This window comes from Bombina bombina, chromosome 8, assembly GCF_027579735.1.
Source record: "Bombina bombina isolate aBomBom1 chromosome 8, aBomBom1.pri, whole genome shotgun sequence".
Lineage (NCBI taxonomy): Eukaryota > Metazoa > Chordata > Amphibia > Anura > Bombinatoridae > Bombina > Bombina bombina.
Genome location: NC_069506.1, coordinates 225,696,695 through 225,714,112, shown reverse-complemented (window position 1 = coordinate 225,714,112; position 17,418 = coordinate 225,696,695). Strand labels below are relative to the sequence as shown.

The window sequence follows — 17,418 nt, the reverse complement described above, 5'->3', positions numbered from 1 at the left end:
CAGCATACGCTGTCGGCATTTATCATTGCACCAGCAGTTCTTGTGAACTGCTGGTGCAATGCCGCCCCTGCAGATTCACGGCCAATCGGCCGCTAGCAGGGGGTGTCAATCAACCCGATCGTATTCGATCGGGTTGATTTCTGTCCGTGGCAGACAAGTTATGGAGCAGCGGTCTTTAGACCGCAGCTTCATAACTTCTGTGAAGGCTCACGCAGAAACAGGGGCATCATGCTCCATACGGAGCTTGATAAATCAGCCCCTTGGAGTTTGAAAGTGGTCAGAAAGGGTTTTAAAAAATACACTGCTGCTGACATAAAAATCCCACAAAATCTTTTGTAAAAAGCATTTTCTGATAGTATGGAAGAGCGCTGGTTTACTGTTACCATTTAGAGTATATTGGGTGCTATCATACCACACATAATTTGAAATGTTTTTTATAAATTGACTGTTTTGGGTTTTTAATGGATTTGAATAATTTAAAATCAGAGAACGCTACTAAAAGCCATACAGGACAAATAGCACTGTAATTCTGTTTGTTTGATATCATTCCACAAATGCATTTGATTGTTAAATGTATTTTTAATGGATTAGAATTTAAAATCTGATAACTCTACAAAAAGCCATACTGAACACTTTTGATTGTGATATGGGGCATTATTATCCATAAGGTTAAACAGCATGCACTAAAAGCTGACATTAATATACATACTTCTTAGGAAATAATCAGTTAGAAACAATAGTTAATACATTTTGGTTCAGTAAGTGATGGGGAGAAGTGGAAGTCACATTTAAAGGGACAGTAATGTAAAAATTACCTTTTTAGGATTCAGAACATGCAATTTAAAATAAAAGTTGGTGGCTGCACATATACAGTATATGCTTTTTGTCACTGGTTCACCTGTTGTTTTTAGCTAGATTCCCACAGTGCATTGCTGCTACTGCAACAAAGTATATAAAGCAAATGAAACAAACTTGTTAACAGTATATATATATATTTAACATTTTATGATCTGCCTGAATCATGGAAAATAAATTATGTGTTTCATGCAACTTTAGATTAAGAACTTAAATTCATTTATTTTTATCAATACTATTTTCTCTTTGTTCTCAAAATTCATGGGGGATTGTCTATAATAGTAATTTACAGACAAGGAACAAAAAAGATTATGGGGCCTATTTATGAAGGTGCGGACGGGCATGATCTGATATTGCGGATCATGTCCGCCGCACATCGATAAATGCTGACAGCGTACAGCGGACGCTGTCGGCATTTATCATTGCACCAGCAGTTTGTGTGAACTGCTGGTGCAATGCCGCCTCCTGCAGATTTGCGGCCGCTAGCAGGAGGTGTCAATCAACCTGATCGTATTCTTGCGATGTCTGTCTGCCTTCTCAGAGCAGGCAGTCAGGTTATGGAGCAGCGGTCTTTAGGCTCGCCAGAAACACAGACCTTCATGGGCCCCTATATATTAAAAAATCTCAGGTTACCTAAACATGTGAGTATGATTCATTATTAAGGAAGCTAGTGAGGAAGATTCTGAGCAATTATAGCCGCAGAAAATTCCACTACATGACAAACATATTAAACATTAACAATCATTGTTATAGTTATTTTCTTTTCCATCTTTTGTAAGGATAAACTTGATTATTTGAAATGTTCATTTGATCTAGATGAGCTGCCAAAAATATGACTGAAAAATGCTGTAATTGGGGAAAGAAGTTCTCCCAGAAAACTTTTTTTTTTTGCTTCCTCATTTATTTTCTGCAGATGCCGAATCTGATTCTCCAACATTTCCCGCTGTCGTTCAAATCCTTTAGCTAACAGATCTTGCTTTTCCTGCAGACAGAGAAAAAAATCTCTAAGTACAAAAATTAATTAGAAAAGATTTAGTAATAATACCAATTTAAGTAAGTGTGGCTGTGGGACTGAGGGACATGAGTGCTGAAATGGGGGTGAGAGAGGTAGAGAAATTAGTGGTGATCGGAGAGTGATTAGTGGTGATTGGTATAGAGGGGATATAGTGGGTTGGGGAGTGTGGAGTAAGAGAAGAAAAGAGAGCAAGAAAGTGGGGGAGTAAGGGATAGATTTAACCTCACCCCTGTCTGCTGGCATCGCCTCTGGTGAGCAGCAATCTGCTGCCCACTTTTATCATTGCACACATGCTCTTGTGTGCAAACCCGCCCCCTGCCTGTGTGCAGCCAATTACTTGAAGTCAGAGGCTGTCAATCTCCCCAGTTGGAAAAGTCTGGGTAGATTGATATCCACTACATAACATGATTGAGAAACAGTGGTCTGATGATCCCTGCTTCTTAAATCTCGACTGCATGCTCGCTCGTGTGAACCTGCAGCAGATGGGGCTGAGACCCCATGATAAATCTTGACCTAAGAGTGGAAGAGAGTGGGTCAAGTAGTGGGGAAGTAAGACAGGGAGGAGTAGATCAGGGAGTGCGGGAGTAAGAGGGAAAGAATGTATATCAGGGAGTTGGGACAGAGTAAGCATTTCATATGAATTAAAGAAAGGAGTGCTAGAATGTGGTTAGAGAAGAGAGGGATGAGTTATTGATCAGTGGAGAGTGGAATCAGAGAGGAGGATGAGAGATAAATAAGTCAGTGGAAAATGAGTCAGAGAATGTACTATAGAGGGTGATTGGAAAAGAAAAACAAAAACTATGAAAAAAAATATTTGTAGCAAGAAACGTAAATGTATAAAATCTCATCCCTATAAAGCAACAGCTACTACAAAGAAAGAGTTTGAGGCCTATTTATCATATGTCTGTCGGACCTGATCCAACAGTGCGGATCAGGTCCGTCAGACATCGCTGAATGCGGAAAGCAATACTCTCTCCGTATTCAGCATTGCACCAGCAGCTCTTGTGAGCTGCTGGTGCAACGCCGTCCCCTGCAGATTTGCGGCCAATTGGCCGCCAGCAGGGGGTATCAATCAACCCGATCGTACTCGATCGGGTTGAATTCCGGCGATGTCTGTCCGCCTGCTCAGAGCATAACTGCTGTTTTTGGCGAGCCTGCAGGCTCGCCAGAAACACGGGGTGTCAAGCTCCATTCGGAGCTTGATAGATAGGCCCATTTATGTATTCTTAATATGCTCCTTGATAAACACAGTATCCCAAGATTTTAAAATGATGGAACTGTAGTGTTTATTGGTCATTAAAAACATGTTAACATTGTATTTGATGGTCCAGACAGTATATTATTTGAGATTTATTTTAATTTCTATGTTTCCTTAAAGGGATAGAAAACCCCAACAATTTCTATCATGATTTAGATAGAACATACAATTTTATACAATTTTCCATTTACTTCTATTATCAAATTTGCTTTATTGTCCTGCTATCCTTTGCTGAAGGAACAGCATCACACTAATGGCAGCTAGCTGTACTCATCTAGTTAGCCAATCACAAGAGACAAATGTGTTCAGGCACCAATCAGCAACTAGCTCCCACTAATCAGAAACTAGCTCCCACTAGTGTAGGATGTGTGCATATTATTTTTCAACAAGGGATACCAAGAGAACAAAGCACATCTGAAAATAGAAGTGAATTGACTTTCCTATCCCTTTAACCTTTGATAGGTGTGCAACCAAAAAACATAATTTATGTAAGAACTTACCTGATAAATTCATTTCTTTCATATTAGCAAGAGTCCATGAGCTAGTGACGTATGGGATATACATTCCTACCAGGAGGGGCAAAGTTTCCCAAACCTCAAAATGCCTACAAATACACCCCTCACCACACCCTATATAGGGTATAACAAGAACTCCTAATGCTGAGTTTAGGCTTTACTATATAGGGTATAACAATGTGCTCATTCATTATTGTTTGTACCTGGCCTATCTAACGTATTGCCAATGCATCCTCTGTGCCATATTATTATAATATACAGTACATTCCCTTAAGATATTGTAACACAGCTAGTTTTGAGTATAGTTCTTGCATTTGATGTACTAGGAATGTTATTTTGCTAGTTTATCTTATTGTCATGTAGTTCACTAATATTTGCTATTATAGCTATAGATTGGTTCTCAACATTTATTCTTATGATTATCTTGATAGTAGGCCCATAAGTGGCCTTTATTTTTCCTTAAACCTCCTATCACCTTTGTTTTGTATGCTGTGCAAGAGGTCCAAAAGTGGCCCCATATTATTTTTGAAGGAAGAAAAATGAGAATTATTAAAACTTTTTCATGTTATCTATTGAGATGTGTATAGACAAGATATTTGCTTGTATTCATTTTTATTTATTGTAACGCATCTGTAGAATCTTGGATTTTAACAATAAAAAAAAGAAAAAAAAGAAGAAAAAGAAACAGCCTTTGTCCCATTAAACATTAATATCTAATTATAGCCTCCTTTATGTAGCATCTTTATGATATCTGGTGTAGTTAGACCTTACAATTTAAGGGTCCTAACAAAATATACCAAAAAGGCTACTTTTGTTGCGGTGGATTATGTTGTCGTTGGGGTGGTCATCATTTCTTTCTATTTATCCCTGCTTTTCCTAATTAAATCCTTTCATTCGCCATATAAATAGATGACATGCCCCTAGAACTGCTACTGATCCTACCTATTAACATTACCATTGAAATGTCTCACTATGGGCCCAATTATCTAAAAATGCCGTCTCTCACATGGGAGGCCCTCATGGAATTCACTAAGAAAAGGGTCTGAGTCTGGATGTCGTGGCAAGTTGCAAGCAGCCTCCTATAGAAAGTAATGACTGCAAAAAAATATAATAATAATAATAATAACAATAATATATATATATATAAAACATTTTCTTATAAGTGATGAGCATAGGTATTCCAAGAATTTCTTAATGCACCTTCGACTTAAGTGCAGTTGTCCAAGGGTTCCTTTGCGTTAGTGCGCAAGTGTAAGACAGAAGGGAGCTAACTTGGTCATGTTATCTGACCACCAGATGTTAAATTGCCTGAGTCTTTCGTCCTCACGCCAACATATTTTTACACTCCTCTTGCAATTTAACCCATTATTTGGTGATTTTTTTTTCTTTGCACAAAACAATGCAAAGTGAACGCTTTCTACTTTTAAATTGTAACTAATTCAGCTTTCTGAATTGTGTACTTCCTACTAAAGCTCATTGGCCGATATTTATTTCCTGTTAAAGGGACACTGAACCCAACTTTTTTCGTTCGTGCTTCAGATAGAGCATGCAATTTTAAGCAACTTTCTAATTTACTCCTATGATCATTTTTTATTCGTTCTCCTGCTATCTTTCTTTCAAAAAGAAGGCATCTAAGCTTTTTTTGGGTTCAGAACTCTGGATAGCACTTTTTTATTGGTGGATGAATTTATCCACCAATCAGCAAGGACAACCCAGGTTGTTCACCAAAAATGGGCCTGCATCTAAACTTAGATTCTTGCATTTCAAATAAAGATACCAAGAGAATGAAGAAAATTTATAATAGAAATTAGAAAGTTGTTTAAAATGTCATGCTCTATCTGAATCACGAAAGAAAACTTTTGGGTTCAGTGTCCCCTTAAGGCTCATTGGTTTAAAGGTACTTCCTGCTAACTGAGCCTTGCTACATTTGAGCCAATCAGCATTTGCAGGAAGTGCTCCACTAATACTGACATATTAGTGAAAGCCTACGTTTGAATAGATTCTACTTCAAATATTTTCAAGCAAAAATATATCAACATGTTTAAATGCCGCTCTTTTATGTATATCACAGAAAATTTTGAAGGTGTCCCTTTGATGTAAAAATACACTGTCTGGGACATCTTTTTAACAGATGCAGTGATGGTGTACTAAATAATTATAAACATATTTGTTTATTTAATATGTTCATGATGTACACACTCTATGGTTTCAAGCACGTTATTTATTTATGAAGAAAAAAAAAAGATTATAAGTCTTAGTTTTGCTCTCTTACAATATCTGCTTGATAACTAGGGATGGGCGAATGTGTTTATATTCGAATTCGAATGTTAGAACGAATGTTATTGTAGAAATTCGATTTACATAATAGAATGTTGATAAGAACGAATATTCTTAAAAATTCTATTTTTGAATGTTATTTACAGTTTTCGCATGTGACATTCGAATTCGAATGTGACATTCGAATGTGACATTCAAATTCGAATGTCACATTCAAATTCGAATATTACATTTATTAAACACAATTGTAGACTAGAAATACTATTTCAAATTCGAATGTCACATTCAAATCGAATGTCACATTCAAATTCGAATATTACATTTGAATTTGAATGTCATTCGAATCGAATGTCACATTCGAATTCGAATATTACATTTATAAAACACAGTATTAGACTAGAAATACTATTTCAAATTTGAATGTCACATGTCACATTTGAATTCAAATATTACATTTAAAAAACACAGTATTTTGAATTTGAATGTTACATTCGAATTTGAATATTACATTTATTAAACACAGTTGTAGACTAGAAATACTATTTTGAATTTGAATGCCACATTCAAATTCGAATATTACATTTCGGAATTGAATGTATGAATACATAGCTAAACATTCTATTATTCGAACAAATATTTTCGAATTTTATTGAAAAATTCAAAAATGAAAATTCAAAACTAGAATGTTAGAATGTTATATAAACATTCGAAATTTGATTTGAACGAACGAACGTATCAAAATTAGTTTTACATTTCAAATTTTTAGAAACATTCGCCCATCCCTATTAATAACACAATGAATGATTATTACAGCTGTATTCTCTTTATCTTTGGATGTAAGAGTCTACTCATTTTTATGTTTGCTCTTTTTACCTTATCATTTTAAATTGTGTAGATGTGGTATATATTTGTTACATTAATGGACTGGTCTTTCGCTCCATTAATTATTAAATTAAGTGGTAGATGTTGTAGCCATATTTAATGCTGTTTAGGAATTCCCTTCAAAACAGTACGCAAAGTTGAAACATTTGTTAATGAAATGTAATTTGGCTTTTTTAATGTTTAATGAAATATTTTATATTGTTAAGTTATGGTTTATTTGAATACTGTACCTTCAGTTTCTGAGCTATCAGCCATTCGTTTTGCTCTATGGTCTTTTTGCGTTCTTCTTCTAATTTCAGCTTCAGCATTTCCTGTTGCTGTTCCATGCACCTCTGCTGATCCTCCCTGATTTGCTCTAGACACTTGAGGTTTCTTTCCTTTATCTCATTTTCTCTTGCAGCAGCCTCGGCCTTTGCATGCTCCTCTAAGAAAGATCATTAGGTAAATGTCAGAGACTGTACAATTTATAGAAAAGCAACACTGATCAAGATCAAAGCTAAGCTGTAAGGTGTTGTGAGTGAACATGCTTATAATTTATTTGCATTTCATCAGCACAGTATGTACTTAAAGGGACATGAAACCCCAATTTTCTCTTTCATGATTCAGATAGAGCATGGAACTTTAAACAACTTTCTAATTTACTTTATTATCACAATTCTTTATTTTCTTGGTATCCTTTGTTAAAAAGCACAGATGTAAGCTTGTGCACATGTGTGAAGCAAGATATGGCAGCAGTGTTATTTAATTGTAAGAGTACTAGATGCCATTACTATTTCCTGCCATGTTGTGGCACAGACACCTACCTAGATATCTCTCTAACAAAGAATACCATGGAAACAATGCAAATTTAATAATAGGAGTAAACTGGAAACTTTGTTTTAAAATTGTATGCTCTGGCTGAATCACAAATAATAATATTTGGGCCAGATTACAAATGGAGTGCTAAATATGAATTTTGAGAAAGCAAAATTAGTGTTCCACTGAGTAATACCAGCACACGCTAATGTGCGCTGGTGTTACAAATTGACAGTAATGCGAAACATTGTGCTCACGAGAGCTCCCTTCCATAGGCTCTATTGGGAGCCTCGTTCTCTTGCTGTCAGACACGGCATGAGAATTCGCGCAGGGGGTATGCAGCACACCGATGGCAGCAAAGTGTAAATATATTTGTATATACACATATTAACACATAAATATATATGTATATATGCAATATACACACACACACACATTCTATCAGCCAATCGGAATTCAAGGGACGCCATCTTGGATGACGCCATTCAAAGGAAACTTCATTCTTCAAGAGGAATCCAAAGAAGAGGATGCTCCGCGCCGGATGTCTTGAAGATGGAGCCGCTCTGCTTCTGAAGGATGAAAATAGAATATGCCGTCCGGATGAAGACTTCTGCCCGTCTGGAGGACGACTTCTTGTTGCTTGGATGAAGACTTCTCCCGGCTTCGTTGAGGACTTCTGGCGGGTTGGATGAAGGCTTCTCCCGGCTGGATGAGGATGGATGTCCGGTCTTCAAAAACTGTAAGTGGATCTTCGGGGTTAGTGTTATGTTTTTTTAAGGGATTATTGGGTGGATTTTATTTTTAGATTAGGGACTTTGGGCAACGAAAAAGAGCTAAATGCCCTTTTAAGGGCAATGCCCATCCAAATGCCCTTTTCAGGGCAATGGGGAGCTTAGGTCTTTTAGATAGGATTTATTTGGGGGGTTTGGTTGTGTGGGTGGTGGGTTTTACTGTTGGGGGGTTGTTTGTATTTTTTTTACAGGTAAAAGAGCAGATTTCTTTGGGGCAATGCCCCGCAAAAAGCCCTTTTAAGGGCTATTGGCAGTTTAGTTTAGGCTAGGGTTTTTATTATTTGGGGGGGGGCTTATATATTTTGATAGGGCTATTAGATTACGTATAATTAGTTTAAATATTTGATCATTTCTTTTTTATTTTGTGTAATTTAGTGTTTATTTTTTGTAATTTAGTTAATTGTGTTTAATTAATGTAATTTATTTAATTTTAGTGTAATCTTAGGTGTTAGTGTGAGGCAGGTTAGGTTTTATTTTACAGGTAAATTTGTATTTATTTTAACTAGGTAGTTAGTAAATAGTTAATAACTATTTACTAACTAGTCTACCTAGTTAAAATAAATACAAACTTAGCTGTGAAATAAAAATAAAACCTAAGATAGCTACAATGTAACTATTAGTTATATTGTAGCTAGCTTAGGGTTTATTTTATAGGCAAGTATTTAGTCTTAAATAGGTATTATTTAGGTAATAATAGTAAGTTTTATTTAGATTTATTTTAATTATATTAAAGTTAGGGGTGTTAGGGTTAGGGTTATACTTAGGGTTAGGTTTAGGGGTTAATATATTTATTTAGTGTTAGTGATGTGGGAGGCCAGAGGTTTAGAGGTTAATAACTTTCGTATAGTGGCGGCGGCAACGACATTGGGGGTGGCAGATTAGGGGTTAATAAATGTATATACAGGGAGTGCAGAATTATTAGGCAAATTAGTATTTTGACCACATCATCCTCTTTATGCATGTTGTCTTACTCCAAGCTGTATAGGCTCGAAAGCCTACTACCAATTAAGCATATTAGGTGATGTGCATCTCTGTAATGAGAAGGGGTGTGGTCTAATGACATCAACACCCTATATCAGGTGTGCATAATTATTAGGCAACTTCCTTTCCTTTGGCAAAATGGGTCAAAAGAAGGACTTGACAGGCTCAGAAAAGTCAAAAATAGTGAGATATCTTGCAGTGCATATGTAGTGTAATACCTCAACATAAAGGGACACTAATAAACATAAAAGCAGGGGAAATTTATTGTGTATATGGCATAAATTTAGTCTAATAAGAATGGGGAGATGTCTAACTCTGAGTTCAGGCCAGCGGGGAATAGAGTATCATATCTGTATATAAGTTCTGCCTCTTTAAGTTTTAAATTTTTTTCTATATTCCCACCTCTCCAATTCTGTTTAAAATGTGCTATCCCCCAATATTTTAAATCAGAGGTTCTTCCATTATGCACTAATTTAAAATGTTTATAAAGATTAGTGTCTTTTACTCCCTTTTCAATACATAGGAGATGTTCCCTTATCCTGTCTTTTATCATTCTTTTTGTTTCCCCAAAATATATTAAATCACACGTAAATTTTAAAATATAAATGACCCCTTTAGTGGTGCATCTAATGCACTCTTTAATACTAAATTCTTCTCCAGATTTATGAACTTTTACTGCGCTTCTTTTGTCACTGAACTTGCAGGCCTTACAGGAGTAACAGGGAAAAAAGCCTAATATTTTCCCTCCTTGTAAATTTTTCTGTATGGGTGTCATTGTTTTCGTGTTGTAAGCACTGGGTGCCAAGATAGATTTGAAATTTTTGGATTTTCTAAATATCATTTTAGGTTTTGGTGGTAAAGAGTCTCCTATAATGGGATCTGCTTTTAGTATGCCCCAGTTTTTATTTAATTTTTTTTTCATAAGACCATGGTCCACGCTATACTCAGTAATAAATGGTATATTGATTACCTCTGTATTCTCTATGTTAGTCTTTTGTTTATATGCGAGCAATGATTTTCTATCGGTCTCCCTAGCCCGTGTTACAGCCTTATTTACAGTCTCTTTTTTGTATCCTCTATCTAAGAATTTTTCCATTAGGATCTCAATCTGATTTTCAAAGTCTTGGGGTCTAGAACAGTTTTTCTTAATCCTTAGACTTTGGCCAAAAGGGATGTTGTCTTTCCATTGTTGGAGATGGCAACTGTTGGCATGTATGAAACTGTTAGAGTCCACTTCTTTAAAGTGGGTTTTTGTTTCAACTAGGTTATTTATTACCATAATTTCCAGGTCTAAGAATATAACTGTTTCCTTACTGTAATTAAAGGTAAATTTTAGGCCCCTATCATTAGCATTCATCTTGTCAAACATCCTATGTAAATCTGATTCGGACCCTCTCCATATTAGCAGGACATCATCGATGTACCGCCTATAGAGCACGAGGTCTGCACCATAGCTACCCTCTTGGAAAAAAGATTCCTCCCAACTGCCAACAAACAAGTTGGCGTAGCTAGGTGCAAACCTCGTGCCCATAGCCGTGCCCTCTATTTGTAAAAAGAATTTATTATCATGCATAAAATAATTATTTTTTAGTATAAAAGCTATACTTTTTAATAAAAATTGTTTTTGTTCAATCTTCATATCAGGATCAGTGCTTAAATATTTGTCAATAGCTGAGATGCCTTTTTCATGGTCTATTACTGTATATAACGAAGTTATATCTCCAGTGACCAGAATAAAATTATCCTCCCAAACTAGGTTTTCCAGAGTGTTTAAAACAGCAGTTGAATCTTTAAGATATGAATCTAGATTTTTCACGAATTTCTACAGAAAAACGTCCACATATTGTGATAAATTTGAAGATAATGCCCCAATTCCCGAGATAATAGGTCTCCCCGGTGGTTGTTTTACATTCTTGTGAATTTTAGGGAGGAAGTAGAACATCGGGACCCTAGGATGTTTAGGGTCCAGGCATTCCACCTCCTTTTCATTCAGTATTCCCAGATCCCTGCCTTCTTTTAAAAGCTTTTTAAGTGATGCTGCAAATTTATTAGTGGGATTTAATTCTAATTTTTTGTATGTTTTTATCTCACTTAACAGTCTATTAGCTTCAGATTCATAGTAGCTGGTATCCATTACTACAATCCCGCCGCCCTTGTCGGCGGGCTTGATGGTCACTTTGTTGTTCTTTTTAAGGTTTTCTAAAACTAGAGTGTCCTTTTTAGTCATATTTGTTTTTATAAATCTAGATGGCTGGCTGTTCCTCAAATCTTTTAGAGCCATTTTTTCAAAAGTCTCCAGATGACTTCCTTTTGCTGAGACAGGGTTAAATTTGGATTTAGATTTTAGATTAGTGTGGACAAAATTATCCTGCTTAGTTACAATCCTTTTTGTAGAGGCTATTTCTAGCGGACTTCTCATATAGAACCGTTTTAAAGTGAGATTTCTTACAAACTTTTTAATATGTATATGCGTATTAAATTTATTTAATCTAGTACTAGGGGCAAAAGAGAGGCCATAACTTAATATTTTGATTTCTTCCTCTTTTAGAGTAGTACTACTAATATTGAATACTCCATTTGTATTCATCTCCCTCTTTTGGCTTCGTTTGCTGGAGCCACTCCCTCTTGTTCCTCTAGAGGTCTTTTTCTGTTGTTTCTTTGTCCCCATGCATTTGTTTTGTTCTGTTCTAACAGATCTTTTGATATGCACTAATCACTTTATCACTAAGTACATCACCCCTTGATATATTCTAGCACTTATATCTGACACACATTGATGTGTCCCACACTACTGTTGTTTAATAATTTGCTACACTGATTTTTAATAATTTGCTACACCTGCTTCACTTCAGCCTAACACCTTTAGCTACAGCGCTCCTGTTTTAATTTAACTTTTTGTCCATTTTATTTACCTAAATTAGGGACTTTTTAGGTAAACCAGGAGTTTGGTGTTTTTACCCTGCGCTTTTTATACCATCCCTCAGATTTCTTATATTTTAAGTCCCTTTTAATTAGCAGCGGGTACATTATATTTTAATTTTTTTATTTAATTTTTTTATATAATACTGTCTCTCATAATACTATATATTTAACTGTTCAATTGGACACATCCAATCTCCCCTGTTCCCTTTTTTCCCGCTATTCATGTCATCCTCTCCCAGAATGGAGGATATTTTTGAATTTAGGGATCAATTATACAAAGAACTATCTGATTATAAAGAGGACGAGAGTAGTAACTGTCCTGATTATGAAAGTCTGGAAGAGACAATGATTAAATTAGAAAAACTCCTAATTAAAGAACTTAAACAAAAAACTGAAATTGTGTTTCTAAACAAATATACTGTAAAAGGTATTATTCCCAAAGGTTTAATCTTAAATAAATCTTGTGCATTCCCCCTAAAAGAGATTTACCAATTAGAATGGGAAGAAACACTATCCAAAGCTTCACTAGACCTAATAGAAATTTTAAAAAAATCTAGAAAAGACACTCTGATAGACCTAGAGAAAGAGATAATAGAAATCAAAGAGAAATTGAAAGACAAGAAAACTTTGGAATTTAAACAAAAACAAAAGGCTATGATTGAAAGAATTGATACCTTAAACAAAGATATTCTAAAAACTAAGTGGAAAAAATTGGATAGAGATACAAAGAAACCAAATATAGACTCTAATAATGAAATCACAAATATGGAAACTAATGCCCCTAAGGATGAGTGGACAGTAGTGAATCATAATAAAAAGAAGGATAAAAACAATCCGATATACTCTAAACAAAATAACTATAGAAATAGGATCAGAGAGAATAGAGATTATAATAGATCATGGAGACCAGATCACTCTAATAATGATAGAACACAAAATAATGGACACCATTACTATAGAAATCTAAAATCTAAATCCAAATTTAACCCTGTCTCAGCAAAAGGAAGTCATCTGGAGACTTGAAAAAATGGCTCTAAAAGATTTGAGGAACAGCCAGCCATCTAGATTTATAAAAACAAATATGACTAAAAAGGACACTCTAGTTTTAGAAAACCTTAAAAAGAACAACAAAGTGACCATCAAGACCGCCGACAAGGGCGGCGGGATTGTAGTAATGGATACCAGCTACTATGAATCTGAAGCTAATAGACTGTTAAGTGAGATGAAAACATACAAAAAATTAGAATTAAATCCCACTAATAAATTTGCAGCATCACTTAAAAAGCTTTTAAAAGAAGGCAGGGATCTGGGAATACTGAATGAAAAGGAGGTGGAATACCTGGACCCTAAACATCCTAGGGTCCCGGTGTTCTACTTCCTCCCTAAAATTCACAAGAATGTAAAACAACCACCGGGGAGACCTATTATCTCGGGAATTGGGGCATTATCTTCAAATTTATCACAATATGTGGACGTTTTTCTGCAGAAATTCGTGAAAAATCTAGATTCATATCTTAAAGATTCAACTGCTGTTTTAAACACTCTGGAAAACCTAGTTTGGGAGGATAATTTTATTCTGGTCACTGGAGATATAACTTCGTTATATACAGTAATAGACCATGAAAAAGGCATCTCAGCTATTGACAAATATTTAAGCACTGATCCTGATATGAAGATTGAACAAAAACAATTTTTATTAAAAAGAATAGCTTTTATACTAAAAAATAATTATTTTAAGCATGATAATAAATTCTTTTTACAAATAGAGGGCACGGCTATGGGCACGAGGTTTGCACCTAGCTACGCCAACTTGTTTGTTGGCAGTTGGGAGGAATCTTTTTTCCAAGAGGGTAGCTATGGTGCAGACCTCGTGCTCTATAGGCGGTACATCGATGATGTCCTGCTAATATGGAGAGGGTCCGAATCAGATTTACATAGGATGTTTGACAAGATGAATGCTAATGATAGGGGCCTAAAATTTACCTTTAATTACAGTAAGGAAACAGTTATATTCTTAGACCTGGAAATTATGGTAATAAATAACCTAGTTGAAACAAAAACCCACTTTAAAGAAGTGGACTCTAACAGTTTCATACATGCCAACAGTTGCCATCTCCAACAATGGAAAGACAACATCCCTTTTGGCCAAAGTCTAAGGATTAAGAAAAACTGTTCTAGACCCCAAGACTTTGAAAATCAGATTGAGATCCTAATGGAAAAATTCTTAGATAGAGGATACAAAAAAGAGACTGTAAATAAGGCTGTAACACGGGCTAGGGAGACCGATAGAAAATCATTGCTCGCATATAAACAAAAGACTAACATAGAGAATACAGAGGTAATCAATATACCATTTATTACTGAGTATAGCGTGGACCATGGTCTTATGAAAAAAAATTTAAATAAAAACTGGGGCATACTAAAAGCAGATCCCATTATAGGAGACTCTTTACCACCAAAACCTAAAATGATATTTAGAAAATCCAAAAATTTCAAATCTATCTTGGCACCCAGTGCTTACAACACGAAAACAATGACACCCATACAGAAAAATTTACAAGGAGGGAAAATATTAGGCTTTTTTCCCTGTTACTCCTGTAAGGCCTGCAAGTTCAGTGACAAAAGAAGCGCAGTAAAAGTTCATAAATCTGGAGAAGAATTTAGTATTAAAGAGTGCATTAGATGCACCACTAAAGGGGTCATTTATATTTTAAAATGTACGTGTGATTTAATATATTTTGAAGAAACAAAAAGAATGATAAAAGACAGGATAAGGGAACATCTCCTATGTATTGAAAAGGGAGTAGAAGACACTAATCTTTATAAACATTTTAAATTAGTGCATAATGGAAGAACCTCTGATTTAAAATATTGGGGGATAGCACATTTTAAACAGAATTGGAGAGGTGGGAATATAGAAAAAATTTTAAAACTTAAAGAGGCAGAACTTATATACAGATATGATACTCTATTCCCCGCTGGCCTGAACTCAGAGTTAGACATCTCCCCATTCTTATTAGACTAAATTTATGCCATATACACAATAAATTTCCCCTGCTTTTATGTTTATTAGTGTCCCTTTATGTTGAGGTATTACACTACATATTATATATTTTAAAAATGTATATACTTCATTTTAATGTATCTCCATAAGGATACATATTAAATAATTTTTCTAACTAGTCCATTCCATATAAGGGCCTAAATTCATTTATATATTCGTTTCTTATTTTGATATTGAGTAACAACACCATTATCACTATAATTTGTAATTGACAGTTTTTAGATGAGTATATGATAAACATATATATTTATATTTTATTTATGTGTTTTTTCACAATTTTTATTGACAATTGTATTTTATCTTATGTATTGCTGCTTTTAACATATGTGTATTTTGCTAATACCACCTTTAAATAATGATATACACCCCCTCTCTATGACCAATTAAAAGTGGCCAATAAGAGATCTAGATACACCTTTAAAAAAGGTGCACCTGTTGCAACACCTCATCTTTAGAAAGCCCTGTAGAGGGAGAAACGCGTTGATGTTTGTTGCCATAATTTTAAGAGTATTTTACAGCTACTAATTGCTGTCACAGATTGATGCCTGTCTGCCATCTGTGAAACTCTGAAAACCTTGAACTCTGTACTATTCTAGTGCTTATTGATGCACTGAAACTACAAGCTGTACGAAGGGTACGAAAGCGGAACTTTGTATCTACTTGAACAGCTGCACTTCACATACAGCACCTTTTACCAGTATCCTGCGTGCTTTGGCACATAAAGAGCGGATATTCTGTGGCTGTGGAACCTAACAGCTGAAACCGGAGAAGCGATGGCATAAGGACCAATCGGAGGGCTCAGTCTGGCCAGCGCCCATAAAGGTGACGTCACTTCCGCTACGGCGGTAATTTTCTTTTTTCCTTTCATCAAGAGACGTATTGTTTGGGGGTAAGCCTGTCTCATTTATCGACAATACATTATATACCTGGACTGCTCATATCCAATTGGCCATAAGGATAAACATTTTATACTTTTGGTGGACTGGCAAAATCCCTTTTCTATATACGGAGACGTCCGTTTTTATTACAAATATATTTTGTATTTTGTTTGTGTTTGTTATTGTTATTCATTTTCTGCTATATTAAATTTTAGGCAGAGCCTGCTAAATAGCACAACTTGTCACTGTTTATTGTATTTGATTATATATACTTTCTAAACACTTTTGTTGATCTATCAGAAATATGCACTAATCACTTTATCACTAAGTACATCACCCCTTGATATATTCTAGCACTTATATCTGACACACATTGATGTGTCCCACACTACTGTTGTTTAATAATTTGCTACACTGATTTTTAATAATTTGCTACACCTGCTTCACTTCAGCCTGACACCTTTAGCTACAGCGCTCCTGTTTTAATTTAACTTTTTGTACAGGAAGAAGTCTGCATCCTTCAAGAAAAACATGATTTTCATGCAGGACAATGCTCCATCACACGCGTCCAAGTACTCCACAGCGTGGCTGGCAAGAAAGGGTATAAAAGAAGAAAATCTAATGACATGGCCTCCTTGTTCACCGGATCTGAACCCCATTGAGAACCTGTGGTCCATCATCAAATGTGAGATTTACAAGGAGGGAAAACAGTACACCTCTCTGAACAGTGTCTGGGAGGCTGTGGTTGCTGCTGCATGCAATGTTGATGGTGAACAGATCAAAACACTGACAGAATCCATGGATGGTAGGCTTTTGAGTGTCCTTGCAAAGAAAGGTGGCTATATTGGTCACTGATTTGTTTTTGTTTTGTTTTTGAATGTCAGAAATGTATATTTGTGAATGTTGAGATGTTATATTGGTTTCACTGGTAAAAATAAATAATAGAAATGGGTATATATTTGTTTTTTGTTAAGTTGCCTAATAATTATGCACAGTAATAGTCACCTGCACACACAGATATCCCCCTAAAATAGCTATAACTAAAAACTAACTAAAAACTACTTCCAAAACTATTCAGCTTTGATATTAATGAGTTTTTTGGGTTCATTGAGAACATGGTTGTTGTTCAATAATAAAATTAATCCTCAAAAATACAACTTGCCTAATAATTCTGCACTCCCTGTA

At 35.4% G+C, this 17,418-nt stretch overlaps 1 protein-coding gene across 3 annotated transcripts in view; it reads right to left on the bottom strand.

Moving 5' to 3' along the window:
• Window positions 1–559: 559 nt before the first annotated feature.
• LOC128639003 (guanylate-binding protein 1) overlaps window positions 560–17,418 on the bottom strand; it is a 130,118-nt gene continuing 113,259 nt past the window's right edge. For all 3 annotated transcript variants that reach the window (XM_053691143.1, XM_053691142.1, XM_053691141.1), the window contains exons 10-11: window positions 7,033–7,226; window positions 560–1,837 (exon numbers count right to left, since the gene is read on the bottom strand). In XM_053691143.1, the coding sequence (XP_053547118.1) occupies window positions 1,646–1,837; window positions 7,033–7,226 (386 nt within the window). In that variant the 3' untranslated portion in view covers window positions 560–1,645. The remainder of the gene's footprint in view (window positions 1,838–7,032; window positions 7,227–17,418) is intronic.